General features: G+C 50.0%; 1 protein-coding gene and 1 long non-coding RNA gene across 3 annotated transcripts in view; one reads left to right on the top strand and one right to left on the bottom strand.

Moving 5' to 3' along the window:
- LOC144138583 (ribonuclease P protein subunit p21-like) overlaps positions 1-24,133 on the top strand; it is a 47,973-nt gene extending 23,840 nt beyond the window's left edge. The window contains exons 3-4 of one of the 2 annotated variants that reach the window (XM_077670940.1): positions 19,943-20,130; positions 22,259-24,133. In XM_077670940.1, coding sequence (XP_077527066.1) covers positions 19,998-20,130; positions 22,259-22,992 — 867 coding nt within the window. In that variant the 5' untranslated portion in view covers positions 19,943-19,997 and the 3' untranslated portion in view covers positions 22,993-24,133. Of the gene's footprint in view, positions 1-19,942; positions 20,131-22,258 lie in introns of those variants that run through there. The other variant, XM_077670942.1, reaches the window with a different exon arrangement.
- LOC144138584 (uncharacterized) lies at positions 12,130-17,091 on the bottom strand. Its single transcript, XR_013315907.1, has 3 exons — positions 16,952-17,091; positions 14,956-15,067; positions 12,130-12,438 (listed from the first exon to the last, which is right to left on the bottom strand). It is a non-coding gene; the product is annotated as an uncharacterized LOC144138584 (long non-coding RNA).
- Positions 24,134-27,481: the final 3,348 nt, after the last annotated feature.

Here is a 27,481-nt window from a genome sequence, read left to right as displayed (position 1 = left end):
GGAGCCATCCTCAGTCATTTTAAGTGCAGAGCACTTTAGGGGCTTGACTTGTCGTCGTAGCTCGCTCGCTGGACCGAAGTAGAGCCCCACGGCGTTTTGTCATCGCGGCATCCCACCGAGGCTTCGCAAGGCAAGCGGTTTAAATGGTCATAACTGTTTGAAACTCGTGAACCACTGCCGCTTGTCATACATCTCCCCACTGTGTAACGCAAAGAAAACTGCAGGTGCATTTGAGGCAGAATACTATAGTACATAGTTAACCGGCAGCGCCCGCGTTCATTTAGTTAGGAACGCTCATTGGGTTGGGTTTTACGATAGTAAGCGAAAAAAAGTGGCAGTGCAACGCCAGCACGTGCGAGAGGAAAAGCAAGCACAAAAAGAGCAGAATTTCCACTTGCGCAGTTTCAGGCAGGGGCGCGCGAGCACTGTGAAGGCGGGAAATTTGAAATGCATTGGACAAACCTCCGTTGAATTCATCAGGAGAGGAATGAGGCAGGGCGGCGAAGAGCATGATGGGTGGTAAGAATGAGTGGATAACGCCGCTACAGCCCATTATGGTGAATCACTGCTCTGAACTTCCGACAGCTTTCACATTGAGTGGAACGAGTTTTTTATAGGAGCCATAAACATAAAATGTGAGTTTGTATTACTCAAAAGATTTGGTGTTTTGTGCTGCCCCCGCTGCTTATCCAGCAGCAAACGATGCTTTATTCACTGAAGAATAAAACGTTTTCAGTAAAAATTTCAATTCTCCAGCTAAATCGTGTGTTTCGGGGCATCCATGATGTCTTCAGGGAATGTACCTTACACGGAAGTTAGCATGTTGACTATGGCTGCTGTGAACAGCGAGACAGTCTTTTGTGTTGTTGCCTTGTTTACTGTTTGCCTTCATAGATGGCGCAGATATACCACTGAAGGACTGCGTCCACACTTGCTTTGTTTGTGACCAGATTTGTACCTGCCTTACTTTTGTCACGGTTGATAGTAAACATTCGTGAAAAATTGGGTATGCTTGAAAAACTGGGTCACGTAAGGCAATGTCGCTTGTGTCAGTTGGCCAGTGTCACATCAAACAAGCCCCACACACCGTGCTTCTATGTTTACAAGTTCATTGGTAACTTTTATTGTTTACACCACCATTCTTACTGCTGTAAAAAAGAATGTGCACTAAATTTAAGTCCAAGTAGTTTATTCTGCAAGCTCATAATCCCACTTTAATTTGCATTGAATTTTGCCGGCCTCAGCGATTTGCAATGAGCTGTCCATAATGCATCACAAGTTCAGTGCAGAAAGGTAGCTGGTGTATCACATGCGTATTCTCTATTTTCCTAATTGTATAGCTTATTTGCGTGGAGTCTGCAATAAAAGTGGTATCAGTGTTGTTCTCAAGAGGAAATATTTTGAATGAAATGAACCAAACTTACATTTTGTTTTCATGGCCTCTTTACTGAGCCCCCCCTCCCCCCCTTCCCCCCCCTTCCAGAAAATAAATTTGTGATTTGAGCTTCACACTCTCAAATATTGACCAGGTAATGTGATTAGACAATGTTTGGAACTGTAGCTAAAAGGCAGCACTTTTCCTGTGTCCGTTAGCCCTGTGTCGTTCTGAAATGCGCATTTTTTACTGAGGTAAATTACAAACTGGCTAGCTCAGGAATGTGTAAATTTGAAGTAAAAAAAAAATCACGCTTTTGTTTTCTGAGTGATGAAAAAACAAAACAAATAAGGTGGAGGTGAAAACGCCTGTGTGTCGAGATTTTGGCGCGTCCTAGACATCTCCAAGTGGTCAAAGTTAATCCAGAGCCCTCTACTATGGCTCGCCTCATAGCTAAAGTGTAGCTTTGCCGTGCAAAAAAAAACATAGAACGATGCTTTAACGGCCAACATGTGTTCGTGTATGCTCACCTTGAGTGCGTTTGGTGAGTTCTTCACGGGTACTTTGCGCACGCTGTCGGGGTGCACTGTCTGACTGAACGAGGGCCAGGGCGATTTGTGAGCGAACTTGGAGCCGCTCTCGAACAGCTCGTTGCCGCACACTGCGCACACGTACACGCCTGGGTGCCCCCGCCAGGGATGGGGGAAAAAAAATAAAACGGGTGAGTGAGGTTACTGTAGACAAGGATACAGGTGCGAAAGTTCCATGTATGTGGGGAATACATATTGCCAAAACTGGGAAGGCTTTATATCAGTGTGTGCCTTGCTCCTATAGTAAAAAAGAAGTATGTACAGTCATGCGCAAAAGTGTACGCACCACGTAAGTGTCAGTTTGATGAGATGTCTCCATCGCGTCGGTTGCTCACGTACGGTGGCCGGTGAGCTACCGCTGGTAGTTGTTTTTCGCAGCATCGCTTTTCACGAGTAATGACTGCTGAATATTACTTCTTTCACACAATCTACGGGGGGGGGGGGGGCTCAGTGACTAAGACTTGGTTTTCTTCTCTCCAAGCTGCAAAAGCAATCCTGAGCAGAAGGTGTTCCTTAAAAAGTTGCTCCCTGACTAGATTCAGCCTCTCTTTGCGTGCCTGGTTTTTAGTAGAACAGGATGCGTTCTGATGGATGTAGCCCGCTTTTGAAGCAGAGAGAGGAAAAAAAACAAGCTCAAAGGGGCCATCCACACAAAACACAAGTTTTGTTCATTCAAAAGATTGCCTCGTTAGAAGCATGCTGACACCACTTCTAACATAAACTTTGCTCAAATAAGCTACGTAATTAGGGAAGAGGGGAATGGCCATGCGACCCACTGGCTCATTTCCCGGAAGAGAACCTATGACGTCATATGTGAAAGCTCTGCGATTGGCCGAGGCCGGCAAAAGCAAACGCAAATTAGGAGGGCTATATGCTTGCAGAATGAGCTATTTTAGCTTACATTTACGTCACATTCTTTTTATACTAGCAGTAAGAATGGGGGGGTGAACAGTGGAAGTTACGAACGTACACGTAAACATAGAAGAACTGATGCGTACAGTTGTTGGTGCTGCGTGCACTATGCTGTTTTAGCTGCACAGCACTGCGGTGTTTTGGGGTTGTCACAGATGACACTGGCTGATTCGCGTAAGTGACGGTGTCATACGTGACCATATTTGTTGAGCGAACACCATGTTACATGAAATGATTATTTTCTACCTTAACAAAAACAAGCCAGGTGCAATTATGGTCAAAAACAAAGGCAGAAAACGGCCCGCCACGGTATGGTGGCACCATCTACGTTGGCTAATGGTAAACAAGACTTCCCAGCACATATGACATCATTGCAGACGTCACGAAAACACAATTTGGCGGGAAAATTTTAATTTAAGTGGATTAATTTGTCAGTGATTAAAACATTGTTTGCTTCGAGGCAAGCACTGGGGGCACCACAAAACACGAAATCTTTCGATTAAAACAAACTTTTATTTTGTCTGCATGGCCGCTTTAAGGCGTTGCACTGCTGAGCAATGGCTTCGATCATGGCCGTGGTGGTTGTTTTTTGATGGAGGGGAAAAAAAATTTCTCGGAGCACTTAAAGTGCTTTAAAGGCGGGAGTCTGCAAAATTGTATTTGTCTCTTATTCTTGGCTTTCGACGCTATCAGGGGAGTTAGTTGGTCGTTCGACATGATGAAAAGGAATGTGCTAACAAGGGCAGAACAAAAGGAAGTACAAGAGCTCTGCACAGCTGGTCTGCACATGTTCTACTCACGTGCCATCATGATCACGTTCAGGTGTCACACAGCATGCACTATTTTAGTACCTTCACGTTTCCGGTTCGTTAATTTTGTGAAGCGGGCACATGAGCCCCTCAGAGCTCCCGATTTCTGGCCAATTTTCTAGTGGGTATGAGCCCCAAAGGCTTTCTGCGGTTCCTGTGAGTCGTTTTGTACCAATGCTCGGCTTACTGTGCTGAAGCATGTTTCTCACTACTCCAACAAGCATCTTTTGCTGCTTTTATGCGGTCAAATAAACTTTCAAATGCTCAGCCTTGACTCGAGTCAGTCAAACAAATAGCTTGCTTTTGGGTTTTTTTTTTTGTATCTCGAGAGTATGGCAATTGAAATTGCATTCATATTTTGAATTGACTGAAATCGATACCGATCGTTGCTGTAATCCAGCCCTCATATTCGTGGAGCGAGCAATCAGTTTTTAGTCTTCGAATTGTACCGTACTATTGTACCGTAATTGTATTGTAAAAAAGCGCCCTGGGGAGACTTTACTGATTGCTTAATCCTCAGTTATTTTAAGTGCAGCATAAGCACTTCGAACCGCACATTTGATTTTTATGTTGAGGCCTGAAGGTGTCAAAAAATCGTTTTTAAAGAAGCACTAAAGGCTAACTGGAAAGTTACACTGGCTTTTTCTGTTTCCAAGTCAGAAGCCTGACGTGTTCCTTTATGAGAAAAGGCAGCAGCGTTGCTGTTGCCGAAACGTGGTCATAAAAGCATGTCATCAACCACACATCACGCCTTAGAAGCAAGATAAAAATAGGGGGCGTCTGTGCCTGTGTTGCTGGGCAACACCTGGGAATCCACGAAGTCACATGGAGGAGCACAGATTTCGTATCTGTTGTGGACAGTTTCACGTGCTGAGCGAAAAAACGCTGTTCGGCTTCTGCTCTTTTCAATAGTACCGCTGGTAAAACAGGTTTGATCTGTTCAGACTGGCTTCGGAGGTATAACAGGTTTTAATGCCATAGTGCTAGACGTGCCACTTGAGAGTGTTCCTGCTAAAACATGGTTATATTCATAGCACCGCAGTTACTTGAGAGCTCTTCACCATCTGGACTGCAAGTGTTGCGCACTCTTAAGAGTCTGCCGGAATTTTTTTCGACACGTAATGCCTTGCTTCTTTACAAACAAATAATTCAACTGGCATTGCTCCTTCTCGGCTGTTTCGCAAATATTTATTTTTTCATTGCACAGAACAGCATGTGCCAGTGTGGTGCTGCCACCTGGGAAAATTGAACAAAATATGCATGCAGTTAGTAGCACGGTGTGCAGTGATGCCATCTTTGAAGCAGACCCAGATAATTAGTTCACGATTCCTTTAGTAATCTAGGGGGTACACCGGCAGTAAAAAGGATGGATAGTTTATACATTCGCCTGCAGAAGTTGTTTGCACCTGTACAAGCAGGCAAAGAAACATTTGGCCAAAATCAAAACTATTACAAAGCAATGCCACTTGTGAGGGAGGCAGTCGGTTTTATGATGTTGCTAATGTTTCTGTGTGTTCAAATGACAGGCTCAACAGAAGTTCCCATATGTATCCATCAATTTTACCGTTGTACACCGTTTTCTGATTTTCTTTAAAGATAGCATCTGTTGTACACCCTTTTCTGATTTTCTTTAAAGATAACATTTTATACAAGCTTTGCACAATTCACTATTTGTGACGTTGAAAATCGTTGCGCAGGAAAATCCCTATTCTCATGCTTTTGGTATTTTTGATGGTAATAAAGAACTGTGTGTTCCTGCTGTTGCTGCGAGAGATGCACGTGGTGTTGATGCACATTAATCTACTGAATCACCAACTTGGTCTTACAATTTTGCGATCCCTTATTTAATATGGGCTCTGTTGGAGGGGTGGAAAAAACAATTAAGGCAGTTCCACTCAACCCGAATGGTGTTAGAAGTGCAGAGCAGTGATTTCCCACAGGAGCTGGCCGTTCTTTGCTCTTTGCTACCACCCCTCACGCTGTTACTCGCTCTGTCTCACTCACTCACTCATTCACTCATTATCTCTGTCTCATGTCCTGTCTCACTCCTCTCATGATGAATTGAACAGAGGTGTGTTCAATGCAGTTCAGTTTTCCTGCTTTCGCAGTGCTCGTGCACCTGCTTCTAACAACATCTCACATCTCTTTCCTTATGTTTTGTTTCTTGTTCTACCTGGAATAGCACGAGCGGGAGTTCTGTTCTTTTTGTGCTTGCATTCATCTCGCACGTGCTGCCTGTCGGTGCCATTTTTAATGCATTGATTTTTTTCTTCTGTGGCCACTTTTTTTTTCGCTTGCTATCGTAAAAACTAACCGAACGAGCGTTCCTAACTAAATGAACGCGGGAACTATCGGTCAAGTGCCTCAAATGTACCTGCTTCAAATGTACTTTGCCTCAAATGTACCTGCAGTTATTTCTTTTGCGCGGAATAATGGGGACATGTATGACTGTTGCAAGTGGTTCCAGGCGTTTTGAACGGTTCTGCATATAAAACCTGTTTTTCAAGTATCCTCTTAACTTTTGGCCAGAAGGCTGAGTCGAGCTAGGGACCAGCGGGTATCTTTTCGAAGCCTCTGTTTGGGTGCGTGACGCCTAGTGGCTAGATAGCGTGACCGCAGACGAGCTACGACGTCAAGCCGGTCCTCTAAAGTGCCCTGCACTTGACAGATGACCCGCCGCGGTGGCTCAGTGGCTAAGGCGTTGCGCTGCTGAGCACGAGGACGCGGGTTCGATTTCCGGCCGCGGCGGCCGCTTTTCTGATGGAGACGAAAAGCAAAAACGCCCGTGTGTACGAGGTTTCGGCGCACGGTAAAGATCACCGGGTGGTCAAAATCAATCCGGAGCCCTCCACTACGGCGCGCCTCATCGCCTGCGTTGCGTTGGCGCGTTAAACCCTACGATCAGTCAAATCAACTTAACAGATGCTGAATACTATGCTGAACACTAAAGTGACTAGTAAATTTTGGAGTAAAGTACGGCTCCGAGGAATGCAGGACAGAAGCAGGTTGGAATTCATATAGAAGGACTAGCATCCTACAATGGAAAGCCAACAGCTGACGACGAAGCGGTCATCGCAGATTTTTATGGAGAACGTTAAGTGAGCTGTCGGAATAGTGGGAGAGATCTCTAATGGTACATTGTAGTGCCGGCTTGTCATCGAAACGGTCAGAGATGTATACACGTCTTTCGATGTACTGTCTGCATGCACAGTGCTCGTTTGGTGGCACTTCGTTGGCTTTTGACTTTAAACTGCGTCTTCCGTCCGCCGGAATTAAACTGTCCTCTATGGCAGCAAATAAAAAAAAAGGTGGGCCAAAACATTCATATGGTGCCAGATTAGGTCCTAGCGAAGCCATTACGGTTTCATTGGGTGGCACACATTCAATAAGCAAAACACGATTGACCGGTCCGCGGTCCAAAGGAGTGCGCGAAGCTGCTGCGTCTTGCCGGCCGGTGGTGTATAAGTGTACACGCGGGAGCGGCTGGGTGTCGTTCGACGTCACACACTGTCCCCCCACCCCGCTTTTGCACTGCTGCTGCGCGCCGTGCCTTCTCCGCGGCTCTAATGCAGCAACTATGGCAAACCCGAGAATTTCCACCCTCCCCTGTGTCTCGGCTAGAGTTCCTGTATATGCTCCCTATATACAGGAACTCTAGCATGTACAGGAACTCTAGTCTCGGCTGTCGCCCAGCGCCACCTGCGCCCGCTTTCTCTACCCCGATTTCTGCTCGTGGGTGCTTTCTGTTCGCGGACATTTCCCGGTTCGGGTGCCTCCTCGTAACGCATGGGGGAGTGGGGGTGCGTATGGGAGTTGCACATGTAAACAGCTCCGCTGTGGAATGCAGACTGGCTGACGCCCTCGCTTGCGGCTGCTTACCCGGCTTGAAGTGGTCCCTGTACTCCTCTTCCGGCTGCATCCACCGGGAAAACATGACGTCTCCCCCGGTGGGCCAGCCGAAGCCGGCTGCAGGGGCCGCGGCAACGCCTGCTCTGTGGTGCCGATGAGGACGATGGCCATGATGGTGATGCTGTCATCGGGAAGATTGGCGCGTACCGAGTAAGAGAGCGATGTTGCAAACCGGGAAGTGCAAACCGGGAAGTGCCGATGTGCCGCACCTCGCCCCTTATACCAATCCACCCTTATAAACGAAAAAAATGCGCAGAATTGAGCCAAGGGAGCATTTTAGAGCAAGAAGAATGTCACGGTTCTTTGAAAAATTTTGTCACTGCTGGGGCTCGGACCTTGCTCATTCGCTCCAAGGGCTACGATTGTACCCCTAGGATACTCAAGCCGAAAGGCGGTATACTCGTTTAACAGTATCACAGAAGAATAGAAAGTAGATGGCGCTCAGTGCGTGCAGGAAGTCGCGGGCTTATACCTAGCTTGAAGCGGAGTGTCGGCTGCCCTGAGAACTGGGAGAGAGCCCTGTCCAGCTTGGACCCTGATGACCAGCTTTGGTGGTAAAGAGAGCCCGAGAAGCCGAACGGTTTCAAGGGGTCCTGGAGTGAGGGCTGTTCCCCAGGGCTGACTGTTCTACTAAGTCGCCCGGGCCGCCGCAGCACAGCGTAGACTACCGGAATAAGATGTCCACCCTCCGCCAACGGTCGCACTCAGCGAGATAATACAAAATTGGCTCCAATCTACGAAGGTGGTTGTGCTGCGAAGCTGTGAACGACACCTACAGCGATTACCCATGCGGCGTCATGGAAGTCACACACGTGGCTCTACAAATAGTGGAGAGGAGTGTCTGTTGAAGGGTGAGGCGGAAGGGGCACGCGCGGCTATAGCTTCATCTCTCTCACTGCCTCCCCCTCACTCTTTTTTTCATGTGTCGGCAAGAAGCGCCCTTCCCCTTCCCAGACGCTGAATCCAAACCACCGTCTGTCTCCCCGTCCCCACGTGTTGGCGTAGCTTAGTCGGCAAGACGACGGGCTCTCGCTCCGCTTCTCCATTCGAGCCCAGGCTCGATCCCTGGCGGTGCCAGTAGTGTGTTTGTGTAGCCTGGGTGCAGCCAGTAGCCAGTATGTAGCCTGGGATGTTTGTGTAGCCAGTAGTAGCCTGGGAGTTTTCTGCCTACGCGGACACTAAAATTTCCTTGGCTGGTTAGAGGCATACTGCTTCGCAGTAAAATTTTTTAGATGCGACCCATCTCTTGCTCGGGGGTATGTCCCTCCGGCGCCAGCTGCGCATGCGCAACTCTCCTCCGTTCTTCTCTCCGACAGCTGTGCGCAACACTCTCACTCCGTCTCATTAACATATTAACAACAGCTGCGCGCGCGCTTCGCTCCGCTCGCGTCTGCTCCGGCGCGCAAGTGCGCGCATGCGCGACTCTCCTCCGCTGTCTCCTCTCCTTCAGGCGCTGTGAATATAAAGGGGGTAGCGCGTTGCGGCGGTTCAGTCAGCGCTCGCGATCCACTGACCGTGTACTTCAGCGACCACAAAGCCGTCGTGCTCAAAGTAAAGTGCAACCGCTGAAAATGGCAGCCAGTCTCTCTCTCTCTCAGTAAAAGAATACGCCCATCTTTCGCGCGTATGAGAACACCCGCATGTGATATGGAATGCATCCTACGCGTTCACAACACGTTTCACGCGATTTAGAGAATCCACCCAATAGAAACACCAATTGAACCCCTCCCCCCCCCCCCCCCCCCGATGCGTCGCATCACATCAGGGTTCCCCTCGCGGGAAGATGGGCGTAATTTTTTCCAATATTTTTTCCTCCTCAGTTGTGCCTGGGTGGTACCGTCATGCAGCCCGTCCTCCGTCATTAACCAATGGGAGCGCGCACCTGAGCAGGTCCCTGCTCGAGGACCACAAGACTGGTCTCTCGAGAACGGACAGCGGTCAAGTGCCAGGTGTATCTGGACTAAAGTACTGCCATGGCCGCTCAATCAATGCGTGCACTTGATCGAGCGGCCGTGGTGCTGCATTCACGGGGGAAACTGGTCGGACAACCACACCGTTTACCCCCTTAAAGTTTGTTCCTCTGCTTCCTGTCATTCTTCCAGAAGCCTGTTTTGAACGGCTTTCAGCGTTGTCACGAAGGCTGAATGCCACTCTAAATGCTTACAATACAAAGCCGTCGGACAGTGTTTGTAACAAAAGCTTCTGTCATAAAATCGCGAACATATCGACAAAAAAGATGAAAAAGTGGCTCTGCTGGCGTCGTCAGTTTAACGCCCTTTCCCCCCCTTGGAAAATAAGTTAATCTTTTAAAGGAGCCATGAAGACAAAACACAAGTTTGTTATTTGAAAGAGTTCGGGTTTTATAGTGCCCTCAGCGTTTGTCCGAATGCTAACGATGCATTATGCACTGAGAAATTAATGTAAGTTAAAATTTTGATTTTCCCGCTAAATCGTGCGTTTTCGTGGTCTGCAATGACATCACAAGGCCTTGTTTACCATTAGTGAACCTAGATGGCGCCACCATACCGCGGCAAGCCGTTTTCTGCGTTTGGTTTGTGAACGTATTTGTGCCTGGCTTGTTTTGTTCATGGAGACAATCGTTTCGTGAAACATGGTGCTCGCTCAACAAATAGGTCACGTAAGACATCGTCGCTTGCGTCAATCGGCCAGTGTAGTCTTAAACAACCCGAAAGCCCCGCAGTCCTGCGCAGCTAAACCAAGCATAGTGCGCGCAGTACCATCAGCAGTATGCATCGGTACTTCTATGTTTACGTGTGCTTTCGTAACTTCCACTGTTTGCCTTACCATTCTTAGGGCTTTAAAAAGAATGTGCCTCTAAATTTAAGCGCAAATAGCTCGTTCAGCAAGCTTAAAGCTCTGTCTAATTTGCGTTTGCTTTTGCCGCCCTCCGCCAATCGCAGAGTTGTCTGGTATGACATCATATGTTGTTGCGGTAAATGAGCTAGTGGGTCGCATGACCATTCCATTTTTTCCTAATTATGTAGCTTATTTGAGCGACGTTTACATTAAAAGTGGTGTCAGTATGATTCTAACGAGGCAGTATTTTGAATGAGCCAAACTTGTGTTTTCTATTCATGGCTTCTTTAAGGCTCATTCAAAGTGCAGTCAGTGATTCAGCCCTGGCCAATTTCCCTTGTGGGTACGAGCCAACAACATCGAGGGCATCATCATCATCATCACCATTTTAATCTGGCAGTGCCCGATATTAATTATGCCAGAATAGGGGCCCTGCAGGCTCAGGCGGGGTAAAAAGCGATTAAATGAAACTGCTAATCCTCAATGCTGCACAGACGGATGAGTTTTTTTTCAGCGCTGCTGTTGCTTCTGCGTTTGCGAGAGGGTCGGGGGGTAGCTCGCTCGCTCGAGCGCGTCGTTGGTACACGCAAAAGGGTCGCTGTCGCCGCCGGCGCAGCCGAGAAGCTGAGTGTTAACCATCACAATGCCTTCGTCGTTGTCCACGCATCGGCAATCAGCACCTAAACAGTCACTCTTATTGTCATCTTCGTCGACGCAGGAATCTGGCCAAAAAGCTAAGTGTAAAGCTGTGTTCAAACCCCACCCGAAATTTTTTCAGGCAATGCTTAAGCGAGGCTTAGTGTTCTCTTTCGGTAAAACTCCTCTCTTCCCATAACCCATAATCCCCTCCGAAAAAAAATTTCTGGCTACAGCGCTGGTGTAAAGTACAAAAAGGCTCCGACGGCTCTCTTAAAAGTTGTGAACGCAAAAGCATTAGTGTGCAGTTGCCAACGGATCGGCTGGTGCTGTGAGCGGCGCCACGTTCCTGGGTGCCGGGCAGTGCATTTCCAAACGCTTCGCTGCACAGAGCACCCACGTGACGTGTTTGTTCGCGTGATGCAAAATGGTAATTAAATATCTAAACAGACGCAAAACATACCAAATCACTATTATTAACAATAACAACACGCAGATTTGAGTTTAGAAAAAAAATTACATTTAGAAAAAAAGAAACAGGTAAGCAATAAACAAAACTTAAGAGGTAGACCTCCTAGGGCTCGAACCCAAGCCGTCAGCGCCAGTGCGTCTTCCACCCGAGTTTCGCTGGCAAGGGAGGCTCGTTTGCTGTTTGTAAGCGTTACTGCTCTCAAGCTTCTTTGATTCCCCCCAACCTGCACCTTTTCCACTGCCGAGCTTCGGGGAGAGAGCCCTGGCGAGCACCGGCCTGGGCGACCAGCTTTAATGGCCCAAGGAACTGTCGATGCCGCCCGCGCTCATCAGTCAAAACACCTGACCTGAAAACGCCTCCTCAAAGCTTTAATCTAACCCCACCCTTTGCTAATTAGATAAACGTTTTTTGTCTGTCTCACTGCTCGCTATCTCACCCAATGTGCCAAGTTTCTGCCCTATATAGTCATAACAGTAAGCAGTGGTTGTATACCTTTCTTACCAGTGACAGCGGCAGCCCAGTGTTCACTATTGAGAGCTTGTCGGATGGCCCCCAGCCCATACAAAGTGTACACCGGATCTCGTTAGCTCATTAGCTATAAACAATTCTTTATTAAGATAATTTGGTCGACAGGCCTCGTAGTCCTGTGCGAAATAATCCTTTTGCAAGTTCGGGGCTGGCAATCCGGTTCCGTGGATCGCTGTGTATTATCGTGGCGCCGTGGCCGAGGACGGCCTCCATCGGGTAGGTCCGGTTCGCTGGGATTTGCCGGCTACCGTCATACGTGCGTCGCCGCGCCGCCCTCAGCCGCCGTCACTGGAGCCCGCAGTCACCACGAGAGGGCAGCAGGGGACACGACCGCCCACTGCCCTTACTTCCCGCCTCATCCGCCCTTCTTGGGCGGCGGCGGCTCTTCATCTGCGCACCCCAAGGAGAACCACAGTTGAGTTGAATGAGAAATGCCCCCATGCACACATGGCTAACCAGTGGAGCCGTAACGCGCGGCCTCTGTTTGCCCGTGCGTTAATTACTCCTTATGGGACATTGATTTTTTTTTGTAGCGTAAGCTACACTAGCCGAGGTTGAGCAGTTTCGCGTGGGCCGTGAAGGGCCGTTCTGCGCAAGCGCGAGAAGCATCGGATTGGTTTGGATCGGATTGGCTTAGATTGGATTAAATTGGATTGTGTTGGATTGAAATCCAATCCAATTTAAGTACGGGTGTGTAGAGAATGGGGTCTGCACATTCTCCGGTCTGCGCATTCCAGAGGAGTGGCGTCATAGCCGCGGCAGACGCACTGGCGCCGGCGCGTGCCTAGCTGTGCGCCTCCGTTGCGCAGTAGCTAAGTCTGACGCTGCGCAGGAGCCGCTTGATAGCCGTTTCGCGTGGCTCCTGGAGAGCCGTGCTGCGCATGCGCGAGGAGCAGTGACTGGATTGAATTGGATTGGATTGGAAATCGTTTTAGCAGCAGTGAGCATGATAATCAGCTAACACGAGACAACCAGGAAACCTAAGAATAACCAGATGAACCTTAGTTCACGCTACGTATACCCTGGCATAGCCGAGCTAAGCCACTGATATATTTTTTTTTTCCATTACACGTTGCGTGCTTGTGGTGTTTTCTTTCGTTCCCGTTCCTGCTGGCGGCGTCGCTGATCGTACGCTGCTGCTCCTTGAAAGTGCGTAAAACGCGTGGCAGGTGTTTGCCATTGCCACTTTGACGCCGCCTTCCGTTATCGCTTGACCTGTTTCACACCAGAGCTCGCTGCGCGGGAGCTCTACTTCGGGTGAGATCCGAATACACGACCCAACTCCAGGCCGTCCAGCAGCTCGAGGCAGCTCTCGCACGGCAGAGACTCGGGGAGGCGGCGAGGCCGAGGGATCCACCCCCTCACTGCCCGTCAGCCGAGCCAGTCGACGCCTGCGGCGCACACCACGAGGACGTCCAGGCCGCGTCACGATAGGGTGCCTCTCTAGGAGGCGATCCTCTCGTTCTGCAGGCTAGCCAATAAAGTTGTCTCTCTCTCTCTCTCTCTCTCGATAGAGATAAACCCATAATGTCTCCCCATTTACGTCCAACTCCTCTCCAACCTGGTTTGTTTCGCGCGTGCACTTGGGGTTGTGCGGGGGCAGTTTTCTGCGTACACAGGACAGCCGGATTTTCTTTTCGCCTAGCCTTACAAAGCTTTGCTTTGACATTGCATACTTAACACCCCTGTCCATGTTCAAACTTCTGTGCATCCTGCTCAATCCTGACGGTAGTCATAAGAGCATTGTGTAAGGAGGGGTCGTCGCGGAGTCGTGGTGCCGCATTCCCTGCTCCGTGATGTCCCCGTGCGGTCACATGAAAAAAATGAGGGAAGCTCGCACTAACGCGTAGACTTGAAGGTAGTGAAGCTGTACGCAACTTTCACGACCATCACGAGGGTTTAAGTTGACGATTGCAGCCGATTTGCTGCTTCTAAGCTGCCGCAATAGCCTTTACTGCACATTGTTCCTGTAAGTGCGGGCTTCCTTCATTTTTTCGGATGTGATAATCATTGGACATCACCTTGGTGGGGCGTACGCTATAACGCGTCTTTCTCATTCCGAGCAAATGTTGCCACGATTACGGCGAACCCTGGAGTCTGTCGTTCCGAGCAAGCGTTGCCACGATTACGGCGAACGCTAGGGACGGCGAACTCGTCGCCACCTTTGCCGCCCAATGCGGCTCGTATTCGTTTTGCACGAGCGGCAGCGGCATACCCTCCTCCGCAGCACGTTGCGTCGCCCTTCCTCAGAGCCCTCCTCCGACACCGCTGCTTCTTGGCGCGTGATTCTCGGCCCGCGCCTCGCGTTCCGATTTGTTGGGCAATTATGTGCACATCACGCGTCTGATGTTTTCCTCCTTAAAGGAGCCATGAAGACAAAATACAAGTTGGGTTTATTAGAAAGTCTGCTTAGTCCCGATAACAATGATACCAATATCATCGCAATCTTCGAACAAATAACGGAGATATTGAAGAAAACGTGTGAAGCAGTCGCGACCCCCTAGCCAATTTCCCGCAACTTTTCTATGACATCACGGAACCTTGTTTGTGCGATTGGCGGCCGCCTAACTGACCTGTCGCGACGACACATGACTTGACGTCTGTAATGGGGCCTCTAGTTCCATTTGACCGCATCGCTTGAATGCTAACGTGCAGTTAACGCACTGAAAATTACGTTTTATTGTTGGCCCGTATGACGTCATTCTTGCTCATAACACGTCACTGTGGCGCAAAATTTGAAAATTTTTAAATACTTCTTGCTTTTTTCTCGTTAAAAAAAACATCTTTTGTGGCTGTAATGGAGCTGAGTGAGATACTGAATCCTAGTTCTTTCAAATTAATCGAAGTTGTATTTTCTCTTCATGGCTCCTTTAAGTCTAGGGTCGACCGCAGCTTGCGTATACTCACGGTGGCTGATGAACTTGATGGATTCCGAGGTTATTCAGAAGCGCGACTTGCCGCCGGGGCCCTCGCCCAGAAACTCGTGTCCCAGCCGAGATTCGCACTTGCCGCAGTACACCTGTGCATGCGCGGATGGAACGCCGTGTAATAGGACCCGGTGTTTGTACGGCCGTATCTGTTGGCGGGAGAGGCTTTCGTGCCGTGTGTGGAAAAAGTCGCGTCAGGGCCTGTAAAGCACGCTTCACCGCACGTACATAGATGATGGGGGAAAGCCCAACTCAGTGAAGTGAGGACGGGATGGGGCAGAGTGTAAACAATGATACAGCAACACCTACTGAGTGGAAATTGGCACGCATATGTGCGTAAGCCTTCTTCCCCATTTCCGCACGCAAGTACATGAACGGAAACACGGAAAACCAGCTTCGTTATAAGCGACACTTTGTTAAAAACGGGAATGATTCGCTATGTACGCACTGCAGTTTGGATGGTTGAAAACTTCGAGTGAAGTGGAAACTCGCGCAAAGCGATTTTTTTGTAATGAGTACTTACTGTACGCGTATGTTTGGCTTGGAGGCCATAGAGCCTAGGGCCTTCTGTTAAAGGGATTTGGGTTTTATTACGTATTCCGTATGGCACATGTATACCTACGGAACGCGTCGTGTGACGCGCTGACAAATGAAAGGCCGGAACGCCTTTTTGATAATTGGCCAAATAGAGAGTTTTAACACTCCGTATGTTCCGTGTTGTACGTAGTTACCGTGTTGACCGGGACCCGACTGGGAACTTGCGGATTCGTTCCGGTAGGGTGGATTAGTTCCGCCGGCCGGCCCTCGCCATGCCCGCGCATTCGTTACGGTGGGGGGTTTCCTCCTCGCCGTGACCGCGCGCGCAGGCGCAGTCTAGTCCCGGTCAACACGGTAAACATAAAACTCTCAAATATGGCCCAGGTGTACTAAGGAACGCACCGTGTGAAGCGTTACGGAAGGAAGGTCAGATTTCAGAGGATGTCGCCGAATTATGTTTCACGTTTAAACGAACTCTGTAACACTGTCGATAAACGCTTTTTCTGCTTCCTTCGCGTCTGTAAGCACCGCGAAAGCTATAGTTATCGCCGGCACGGAGCGGCACTGCGTGATTTGCTGGCTGCAGCAGAACTATATATCCGCCTTCCGTTTTCGCTTTGCTTTTGTGGCTTTCTCTTTAAAGCAGCTATCGAATGCGTTCATTGCTGCAACTGAAGAAAAAAAAGCTGGCCAATAGCCGCTACACCGCTGTAATGACGTGATTCCAGCGGTCGAAGAATGCCAAGACTGGGAGAGAGAGAAAAATCTTTTGACCAGCTTTCAAAGTTATCTGATGGGTATAGAGCAGCAATTTTTGGCTTGGGTGCCTTGTGACCCCGGATCTAAGAATCTCAGTACTGGGTGTATTGGTTGACTACGTTCTGCAGGGATTTAAGATTTCGAAAAAGGTAAAAAGAAATGAAGGAAGCTCATTCTAATCCATAAGACTTGAAGGTAGCGCAGCTTTATGCAACAGTAGCGTATTTCCTCTTTTTCGCCTCACGGCGTTGTTTAAGCCTCGCCGCTGTACGAGGGACCACAGCTGGATGTTCGTCTTCCTGCATCGCACCCGGTTCTGCGCCGCACGTGGCTTCGTGGCCTTCCTTCGTGGCGCGCACTTATCCCTGCGGCGGATGCCGCCTCGCGTTCCTCCACCACGTCCCGTGCACGGGTTCCGCGCACGTCTCCTATCCGTCCTCGCCTCTCTCTCCCCGTTATCGGGCCGCTGCTCCGTGCCGGGCGCTTGCGAAAAAGGGGGAGGTTTGACCTCTAGCGCTCAAGGGCAAAACTGGTCACCCCGCGAAGACTGCGCGAGGTAGGGTAGTGTAGTTTGCTCTACAAAAATGTGTTGCAGGGTCCCTTTAAAGTACACGACACACACGCGATGCTGGCTGGTAGAAGGGGGCATTGCATGCACTGACAAAGAGAGGGGCACGGACCTGGAGGGCGCGCGGCTTCTTGGGCTCGGGGACCTTCTTGACGCTCTTCGCGTGCACCGTCTGGCTGAACGAGGGCCAGGGAGACTTGTGCGAGAACTTGGAGCCGCTCTCGAACAGCTTGTTGCCGCACTCGGCGCACACGTACACTCCTGCGCGCACGGGGGAGAGTGGGGCGCTCATGCGCATGCGCGCCGCAGAACCTGGGACGGAGTTGCGAGTCGGCTCCGTCATAGTGTTTCATACTAAAATATACTGCAGAGAATCTGTCGCTACAGAAGCTGGCAGCGTTTCTCTCCCGTTTGGCTCGGCTAGACAGACGGCTACTTTCGCTTTTAAAGCCGAATGATGCGGGACAGGGCTCGCATTGCGTTGTGGGCACAAGTCGTCGCGCCTGGCAACTGCGAACGGTGGTGTGGTCGAGCGAAGGGGTCACGGAGCTCCCATGGTTTGCAAACCACTGTACTCCTGAAATCATTAATGTCTATCGCACCACCAGAGTTTAACGGAATATTAGCCGCTCAGTAAAAGAATAGAAGACACTGAACCCCTTTTTTATCCTTTGTTTTACAAACCACTTTGCTTCTCAAATCAAAGTTAAGTTTCCGGGGCAGGAAAGTGGCTTCTTGTAAGCGATACGTTGCTGAAAGCGGGTACGATTGTCTCAATACGCTTCTGTGTGGAGCACTGAACTCTTTAATAAAACAAGATTTCGATTAAAGCGACTTCGTTATACCGAGGGTTTACTGTATTAAGAACTGGATATCAGCCATTTACTAATACCAGTGGAATCACGCATTCTCCTCTCATGTTCTTTCTTACTTTATTTTATTTTGAGTCGCACTTTAAGCTTGCTGAACTCGTGGCTTCTATTCTCCTCTGCCCACAAAAATGTCTAATTTAGTGTGCTGCTTTACTCTGCGTCCTGCGGTAGTTTCTCTTTCCGCACTTCCCCGCTCGGGTGAAAACGTGGATGTACAGTCTTCAAAACTATTAACAACAACAAACCATCCTATGCACATAACGGCAGCTTACGATCATCGCGGGCGCATCTTCGGTGGCTTATAAGCGGCGCCCACAAAACTGTCCTTCTGTACTCTGGAGGCTCCAACGCATGCGCACAACGTCGCATACTAACCAGGACGCTATGGTAAGCTTCCGCTCTGTGCTTAGGCTCGCCCCTCGTTCTTTACTGTTAACACCTTTGACGACTGTATATATATAAACCAGGGGCGGTATTCTCGAGTTTTGTCCCTTTTGCGTCCCTTTCAAAAATGTCCCTTTTGGCGAGCCCTGATTGGCTAAAAGCAAACAACCGGAAGTGACGTAACGCGAGCGCAACAAACCTACTGCCAACGCCCATTGTTTAACCGGAAGTACGTCACGATGAAAGGGACTCAAAAGGGACGTTTTCAAAAGGGGCAGTTACGAGAATACCGCCCCAGGAGCGAAATTCTGAATAGTGTTCGGTTCAAAAATTCCCATTTCGCGCCCATTTCTGCCGTGGCGTAGTTGCACTAGCGAGGCCTCAGGCTATACTCGAGAGCAATTTACGAACGGCAATAGCTCATGTACGGAATCACTCCGCGGAAGCGACGGACCCGGATGTCAACGGGCGCGCGCGTTTTGAAAGGCGATTGCAATGAATGCGTGATATCGTCTGCCTTTTCTCACGTAGCTTGCCTGTCGTCGCTGCAGTAGTTTATAAGCAGATTCAGCCCAAGAAATCATGTAAACGCTTCGTGCCACGTTCAAAATATTCCCAGTAACGCACTACTTGCGCCGCGCGCAGTAACATCCGTCTGCGGTGATGAGGCCACAGCGGCAACTTCCGTTGCCGTTATTAAGTTGTATGGAGTGTAGTGGGTTCGTTCCAATATCCCCTTTAGACGGCTTCGTTGCCGTCTTCGCGGACAGTCCGCCATGTTAAGCCCCGTTCCAATTCGAACGAAGCAGTCCACGAAGACTGCTTCGAGCAGACGGCATCAAAGTCAGCAGCGATGCAGGCTACCTTCCTGTCTAATTTAATAAGCGACGCCAACGCCACTTTTAGATGCGACTGCATCTCATTCACTCGCCTTGTCCCTCCATACGGCGTTGTTGTTGTCCGTCCACACCCCTCCCCCATTCTCCTCGCCGCGCGAGCTGCGCTCTCCGCCGCTTACCCCCTCTCCTCTCAGATAGCGAACACACTCTCGCGAGGGGCATTGGATTGGATTCGACTGGCTTGGCTTGGCTTGGATTAAATTGGATTGGATTTGGATTGGATTGGATTAAAGTGGATCGCGTTGCGTCAGAGCCGCGCCACGTTGCGTCATAGCCGCGGTCGTTCCAGCACCGGCCAAAGAAATAAAGAATACATCATACGCGTTCCTCACACGTTTCACGCAATTAGAGAATCAACCCAACGGAAACACCAAGGGAACCCCCAAGATGCGTCGCATCTCCACAGGGTTCCCCTCGCGGGAAGGTGGGGTAATTTTTTTGCATATTAGTGTTTTAACAAAAGCACTTTTTATTTTATTGAAATACTTAGTGTAATTTACTACTGGTGACGATGATTTTGTTCACTTTTTAAAGCACGTAATGTTTGTAATAATAACGGTAATTATATTTATAAAACCAGAGGCTTGAGTGTCTCAACATGTCTGCTACGACGTTGTCGTCTGCGTTGGTGTCGCGTTCGCGACCGCTGCGTCGTTCCAATTCTTATTCATTTAGACGTCTAGTTAGACCGCTTCGTAAGCTGTCTACCGAGCTGTCCGTAAATTGGAGCGCAGCCAGTGACGTGCACGGAAGCCGACGCCTCGCCTCGCTTGTGCTGCGTCACATCCGGGTCGTCCGCTTTCAGCCAATCAGGGCTCGCTGGAAACGGGCACTTTGAAACGGACGTGAAATGGGGGGGAAAAAAAACAGAGAATTCCGCCCAAGTTCGCACAACTGTGCATCCCACATAGGCTTAGCTCATTTCGGCTATTCTCGTGCACCCCGCAGGTTCCGCTGGTCACCGAGGCCTTCCTGGAGTGCCCCTCAACCTCCGGCGTCGGCCATGATGTATTGCTCGGTTCCCAGGTGCGGCTCGAAAATGGGCCAGAGCAAAGACGTGGTCATGCACGAGTTCCCGTCGAACATGGAGCGACGCGAGAGGTGGATCGCAGCGGTGCGCGCCCTCAGGCCCCAGGGTACGCTTACCACTCCGACAACGCCTTCCTGCCTCGGGCCCGGGTTTGTTGAGGGGTCTCACCTGTTAACATTCCTATGTGGCTCACTACTTCATGACCCACCGTGCACCAATACGAAAAGTTTTACGAATAGAAATGTTTACAGCGGCATTGTTTGCTCATTTCAGAAGTGTGTCACGTTTTTACTGAAATAAAGAAATAAAACCGCGCTTGCTACACAGCTAACTAGTGAAAACTAGAGAAACGAAGACGTGTTTCTTGTGTAATTTTTATTTCAGTAAGGAGGTGATGTATTTCTAAAAGAAGCAAACTGTGCCGTTAGGAACGTGTCTACGAATTTGTAAAACTTTTCATATCAGTACACGATGCTTTTTAAGTCATGAATTAACAAGTCCCATCGGAATGTGGTCAGGTGAGTCCCCTTTAACTGGAGCACTTTCTTGTGTCAGCGTCGCATATGTGACGGCGCCTTTGTTCTTAAAGGAGTACTGACACGAAATTTCAAAGCTGAGATAACTATGTAAAACGCTTCCTTTTTATCAGGAGATATCTCCCAGCAAGTTTTAACAGCAACCGTTCAGCGAAACATATTTAAAATCCATTTTAATCTTCGCCCGCACGAGAAAGCCCAGAGCGGATGACATGACATCATCTGCTACTCGCCCCAAACTGCCGACGTCGGGGCTCCCGTGACGAGGCCGACGCGCTGGCTGTGGTTGGCGCGCGCTGCTCGGGCGTGTGTACACGTCATGGTTTTGGGACTGACGTCACGCTGCCCATGCCTGTGGGGACGGCGAAGACCTCCGCCGGTCAGGGCGCGCGCGCGCTCTCGCTCGCGCGCGCTTCCAGAGAGGCAGCGATACGGCAAGAATGGTGACGTCACGTGATACATGCTGTCATGGCGGCCGCTCGGCGTTTTTTTGTCGAAACCGAAACTGGCACGAATAAACGACGCCGTAAATGAATGTTTACGCTGCGCTCGACCGTCTAATCTGTCATTCTATGATTAGTGGGCTGGTAGGCACGCATAGCAGCGAAAAAAACGTAACACGAAAATTTCGTGTCAGTACTCCTTTAAACGTGAGGCATTTCTTTGTGATCCTTTCCCCGCCGTTGGTGTCTTCGGTGGGCCGGGTCATCACTACGGATGCTCCTCTATGGAAGTGCTATTCTCACAGAGGCAGGTCCAGAACGACCTGTTAAAGAAGTACTTACGCAAAATTTCGAAGCTGAGCTAAGTATGTAAAAAGCTTCCATTGTATATGGAGATACCTGCCAGGAAGTTTCAACAGGAACCGTTCAATACAAGGTATATTTTAAATCGGTTGTAATCATCGCACGCTCAGAACTGATACCGTTTCAGCATCGGCATCAGCATGACGCGATGAGCGCCTTGCCCCCAAACTGCCGACTTCAGGACTCCCGTGGCGTAGCTAAAGCGCCGGCTGCCGTTGGGCATCACGTCACAGTTCGGAGCGCGCTCGCTTCCGGACCGGCCGTGGTGTGACGAAAACAGTGACGTTGAGAGTGCCGTCCTGTCGTGGCGGCCGCCTCAGCGTTCGTGTCGTCGAAACCGAAACTGACACACACATACGAGGCCGTAAATAATTTTTTACGCTGCGATCTACCGTCTCATGTGCCACTCTATAATTGCTGTGCTGGTAGCCAACCGTAGCAGCGAAAAAAAAAAAAACGTAACCCGAAAATTTCCTCTCAGTACCCTTTTAGAGGATGGCGTAGCATAGTCAGGAGGGAAGAGAATTGCGTGCATCGTAGTCTTAATAGGGCTTCAAGGGCGCTGAATGAAGGAGGCGAGTCCCCTGCCCTTTTTCTGAGATCCGCCACTCTACGATGCGCTTCTGTTGTCGCAAAGGAGCGCTGAACACATTGATTTTGCTCCACGTATTTTTTCTTGGGCATAAAGTCATAGCAGCGCTGTCGTTTGTTTGGCCAGATTACCACACATGGGCAATGTGCCTTGATGATGGGGGAAGCCTGATTCTACGCGATTGGCTTCCATTTAAGTGTACTTCACGCGTTTAAAGTTTTTAGCTTGGTGAAGAAGCTTGCATGCATGGAAATGCCTCTATTGCACGCGTTGAGAGAAGGCTTTCTTTTCTCTACGCAGATAGCGGAGATCCCTGGCTGCCCTCCGAGTACGCGAAAGTCTGCAGCAAGCATTTCACTCCGGACGACTACATACAAGGACCCAAAAAACGCTACCTGGCGCCGCACGCCGTGCCTTCTCAGTTCCAGAGCACCGCCACTGGGAAGGCCGGTAAAGGGCGGAGGGGCCGGCCGAGGAAGATCCGCAAGGAAGAAACTTCCGGTTCTGTTTCCGCCGCTGCTTCCGCACTCGCCAATAAGGAGACCGCGACTAAAGGCGACATTGATCGAACGCCACCCGCTACAGGCAGGACTAACAAGCCGGTGGTGATAAGGCATCTGCGAGGCGACGAGGCCTCGGCGAGTGAGTGTCAGAGCCCGGTGCCCGTCATTGTGGAGGTCCGAAGCGAGAGCTGTGATGTCGGTAGCGTCTTTCGGACTCAGGACCCGATGCCTGTCATTGTGGACGTCCGAAGCGAGTGCCGTGACAGCGGGAGCGCCGTTAGCCCTAATGGCAGCGGACAAATCGTTGGGTTTCCGCCCGGAGTGAAAGCGCTCAACGCTGTTGGCCGCACCGTGGCGCCATCAATCGCCTGCCAGACGCTGGTGACCGGACTGACGATAACCGCGTACGAGGAGCAGATACAGTTCCTCAGGAACGATTGCAAGCGGTTACGTAACGAGTTGTTTTCGCTTCGTCGCCTAGCGCAAGCGCGGAAGCGTTGCAGGGTGTGTGACGATAGCGTTGCGGACTAGAGTTTATCACCACTGATGCGTCGTCGCTCACCTTCTTCGAAGTGGTCGCGGTAGTGTTCGTCATCCTTCCAGCTGCCGTGCGACATGGTCGCCACGTGTGGCGGCCGTCCGTGCCGGTCGCCGAGACGAACGCGACGACAACGCAGGGACCGCGCGAACCACGGAACCGCGCGAGTACTGGGCGCTCGAGAGGCACGGGGGCTCGAGAGGCAAGGGATGATTGATGATGGGGATATTTATTGGAGTGGTCACCATTCAGGGGATTGGTCATTAGAGTCGGCTGCTTGATTCATTTTGAAGCGAAACGTTTATTTGTTCCTCCTCCTGACCTTCCGGGCTGCTGCTGCTGTGGTCTGGCTCACACGCGCCGCTGGGTTTCTCACAATACCACCAGGTGGCGCACGCTTCCGCGCCTTTTTTTAAGATTACACGTCATCACCCCGCTACAAAGGGGAAACCAAAAGCAATCGTCGTCGTCATCATCATCATTTCTGCAACCACATAATCTTCGTCATCAAGCGCTCGTCCCGTGTAGTTCCTCTCTTTGTCCTGCGTTTTTGTGCGGTTTCAGTGGTTTCACTCATATCTCTTCATACTTACTTGCCCACTTGTCGGTGCTCCTAAGGATCATCATCATCATCATCTGGCCGGGGCAGTCTTTCTCAGTTTTTCAAGTGCTGGGCGCTTTAAGCGGGGTCTAACAGCGTGCCGGGAGAAGGAGCAAATACACACGCGCCAGCAAAATGGCTCGAAAGCGTTCACTCAGCTTCAAGGGTGTATATATACCCAGGTCCCGAGAAAGCGTCGCGCGGAACGTGAATGTATTCGCTGCGCAGCGGAACGTGGTGCAGTGTATGCTGAGTCGAAGACGTGAGGCAGACGGCGACGTGTGGCGGCCACTGGAGACAACGACCGTCGTGAGCACTAAATCCGGAAACGACAATCGTAACAACAACGCGCGGCGCCCATCGAAGACGAAGGGCGTGGTTTGAAAGATTAATTTGCCTTGCATGCGTGGGATCAACCATTTTCGTTTCGAATCGTCTCGGAAGGCATCGAAGAACATCATAAAAATTCTTCCTTCCCTGTAGTTCGTACCATTTGGGGCGAATAAAGCGCGCACGCGCAGTTGTGAGACACATTTTTGACTCGTAACTTTGTTTACTTTCTAACGCGAAAGCCTTCGGTGTCCCATCGAACACGAAAGTGACCGCAGCGTAGTCGTCGTCGCCGGTGACAGCACGGATTACCGTTGTCGCCGATAGAAACTCGGAACTCGCCGCAGAGATGAAGAGAGGATAGATTGGGTTCGTGCGGGATTCGAGCCCGGCTCGCCAGAGCAGCAGCCAAGTGCTCTAACCACAGCGCCCTGCCGGCCCCACATCAGAATGGAACAAGGGTAAGCCTGATGCGTGCTCCGTGACAGGGGCACGTGGCAGCACGTGAGTAGAACAGGCGACACGGAGGCAGCGTGAAGTGCGGCCAGGCTGCCTGTGGGAGTAACTGGCGCCAAAATACAAAGAAAGAGACAAACTCGATGTAGCGCTAAATAAGTCTGACAATCCCTATGCTTTCACCTTCAAAGTTCCCAGGGAACTTAAAAACTTCTATTCATAAACGAACATAAGGAGTGTTACAAGCAAAGCAGTTGGTTGCACACAAGATATCCAGTCAAATGAAACCAAATCAAATCTTTGTTTTTTTCTTCAGCGAGAGAGCAATTAAGGGCTGCACATTTGCATATTGACGGGACCCACAGCTTTTATTAGCAGCGGAGTTGTACAAGCCGTAAGTAAGTTCGGTGTTGCATCAAAAAATGTGAGCGCGTGCCTCGCGGCGACCGGCAAGTGTTTAGCACAGTGGCCTTAGCGAAAAAAAAAGCGCTGTTGTCACCCCCTACCGCGCATGTAATCCTTGGCATGGGGAGCACGATGATATCGATGTATATGACGATGGCTAGCACAGTGCAAAGCGACAACGGAACATGTAAGTAAACAATTTCAAACTTGTACAAATTCGTGGTGATGTGTCCTTCAGTGTTTACGTGGAAAGAAATTCTGCAGCTTCGCTATGGTCTCAGGCCTTGCGCGACTTAGTGCATGCTTCGCCAGTTAAGCTGTTGGAAGTCTACAATGCTGAGGATGGATGACTTTGCATCCAGCACTCGCCGCGGAGAAGACGATTTCTTCGATGCACATGCCAGCGATTACTAGCACCGCAACTATACAAATAAACAATGATCATGAAACTTAACTATGTGTCCGGCAATGCTCACCTAAAACAGCTTCGCCATTCAAGTCTTGCGCGTTAGTGCAAGCTTTCATGAATTTTTTTCGTACGACGCACGCACGCACGCATGCACGGCGCTCTTCCGTCCCCCTACACATAATATAATACAAGAGAGCAGTGAGTAAGTTAAGAGATGCGAAAGAACATACCGGCATTCGGCACGGTTCATTGAATAACAGATTCTAAGAGGAGAAAAACGATGAAAAAACGAATTCCGACAAGAAAACAATGTGTTACATATTTTGGGACGAATAAACAAAGAAAATGCATAAGCAGCGTACGAGTCGACTGTGTTGAAAGGCGAATACCCGATGCGAAAGGATATTTTGAAGCACTCTAGTGTTACGAGACATTAACTGCGATCCGTAGGATGTGCGGCGCGAACAATGAATCCGTGGATGTTGTTCTCGGGTGTTGTATTCATACTGCAGTTCGACAAGGTTCGACAGGTGTCCAGCTTGTACCCACAGGCAAACGGAATCCCCCCAGTGGCAGCTGTAAAGCATTGGCGCAGAAGTGCGCTTCAGAAGAAGATACAAGGCAACGCAAAAGTGCCCCACTGCGAGCACAGAGGCAAGTGTTCGTTTCAGCTGCAGCCAAAACATGCATTATAATGCATGCACTATTATAGTTCTAGCCCACACCACCGCAACCGTTACGACGGGAAGGTAATACTCCGTGCATATTGTAAACCCTGGATGAGGAAGACAGTGACAACGGAGGATGACGTAATGACGACCGACCTACCATTAGAGGCGGAGGATTGCATGGGTCTAAGATGGAAAATAAGCATTTATTGGTGAGCGTAAGTGCTGATGGCAGGGCACTCGCCCGGTGGAGGTCATCCTTATTACGGGATACCCGGGCTGCGACTTGCCGTCCAGGCCCTCTCTACCTAGTCTTGCCTGGTGTCCAAGGTGCGGATCGGCCAGATGAGCCATTCAGTGCTGAAAAGATCTGAAGAGTGAAGAGGATAAGGGGTAAATGTAGTTATTTCGTTTTCCCACACGTAGGCAGGCTTTATTGTGGCAATGAGAAAGAGAGACCTGACTTTACTTGATGCCCGAGATGGGTTCTGAAGGGTAGACGACTTGGACGGTCTCCCCAAGGAGGTTGTTGGGTCTCCCTCCCTCAGCCGTCAGCCAGGATTCCTTGGATCCTCGCGGCGGCCTCGGCCATCCGGACTGCTGTGAGTTGTGCCCCCGGTGTAAAGCTGAGCAGAACAGTCTCCCATTGTTCTGCATGCAGTCTTCATTTTGTATCTTTTAACTGTATTTACATCGGATTTGCTATTATAGGCGGCCCTTTTTTTTGAGCTCATGGCAGGACCATATCATGTGTAGGTTGACTGTTGTTGCACAAAGTGCAGAGGTTTGAGTAAACGTCTGGATAGCAGCGGTTGAGGGAAGCAGGGCTTGGAAAAGTGTTTGTCTGCGACCGTCGCCACGTGACTGCCCCTTTCCTGGAAAGGGTGAGGTGGGCCGGTGGATATTTGCATCTGGATAACCTGTAGTGATTTATTATATCAATGTATGTGACTAGCCTGTCTTTGTGAGATCTAATAATGTGTGCTTGTTCTTGGCTTTTGCTGTGTGGTCTGGTGTGGGGATGATGGTGGTTGTGGAGGCGTCGTAGGCAACACAGATCGGTTGACCAGAGCTCGAGATGTTGCGTGGGCCAGTTCATAACCCTGCAGACCGCAGTGGGCCGGAGTCGATATCAAAAGAATTTTTCTTTGGTCAGTAGTCTTCTTTGCAGCTTTCGCGAAGTTATGTATGGCGGACTTCGAGTCGCTTATGGTTGTGGTTTGGTTACTCGGGTAGAATTTACAGCAAGGGCTATGGCCATTTCCTCGCCCTGAGTGGGATCTTTGGCCGGCGTGGATGCTGACGCCATTGTGACTCCGTCATTGCTGACGACTGCAATTGCCATGGCGTTCAGACAAGAGCCGCCGTCGTAGTAGTCGGCAGCGTCAACGTAGACAATCTTCGTGGCTCACAATGCTTTCGGAAACGTTTGTCAAGGGCTCGTGCTCTAGCTTGTCTTCTTTCCACGTTTAGCTCTGGATGCATATTTCTTGATAGTGCGGGAAAAGAGCCTACGACTACATCAGCAACTTCCTTTCAAACCGTACAGCTACCCTCGCTGTAGGGGGAATCGAATCGGATGCGATAAAGCTAGGGAACAGGGGAACGCCGCA

The sequence above is a fragment of the Haemaphysalis longicornis genome, unplaced genomic scaffold, assembly GCF_048455015.1.
Source record: "Haemaphysalis longicornis isolate Haplotype H1 unplaced genomic scaffold, Haemaphysalis longicornis Haplotype H1 scaffold_5, whole genome shotgun sequence".
Lineage (NCBI taxonomy): Eukaryota > Metazoa > Arthropoda > Arachnida > Ixodida > Ixodidae > Haemaphysalis > Haemaphysalis longicornis.
This window is presented reverse-complemented; position numbering and strand designations above follow the sequence as displayed.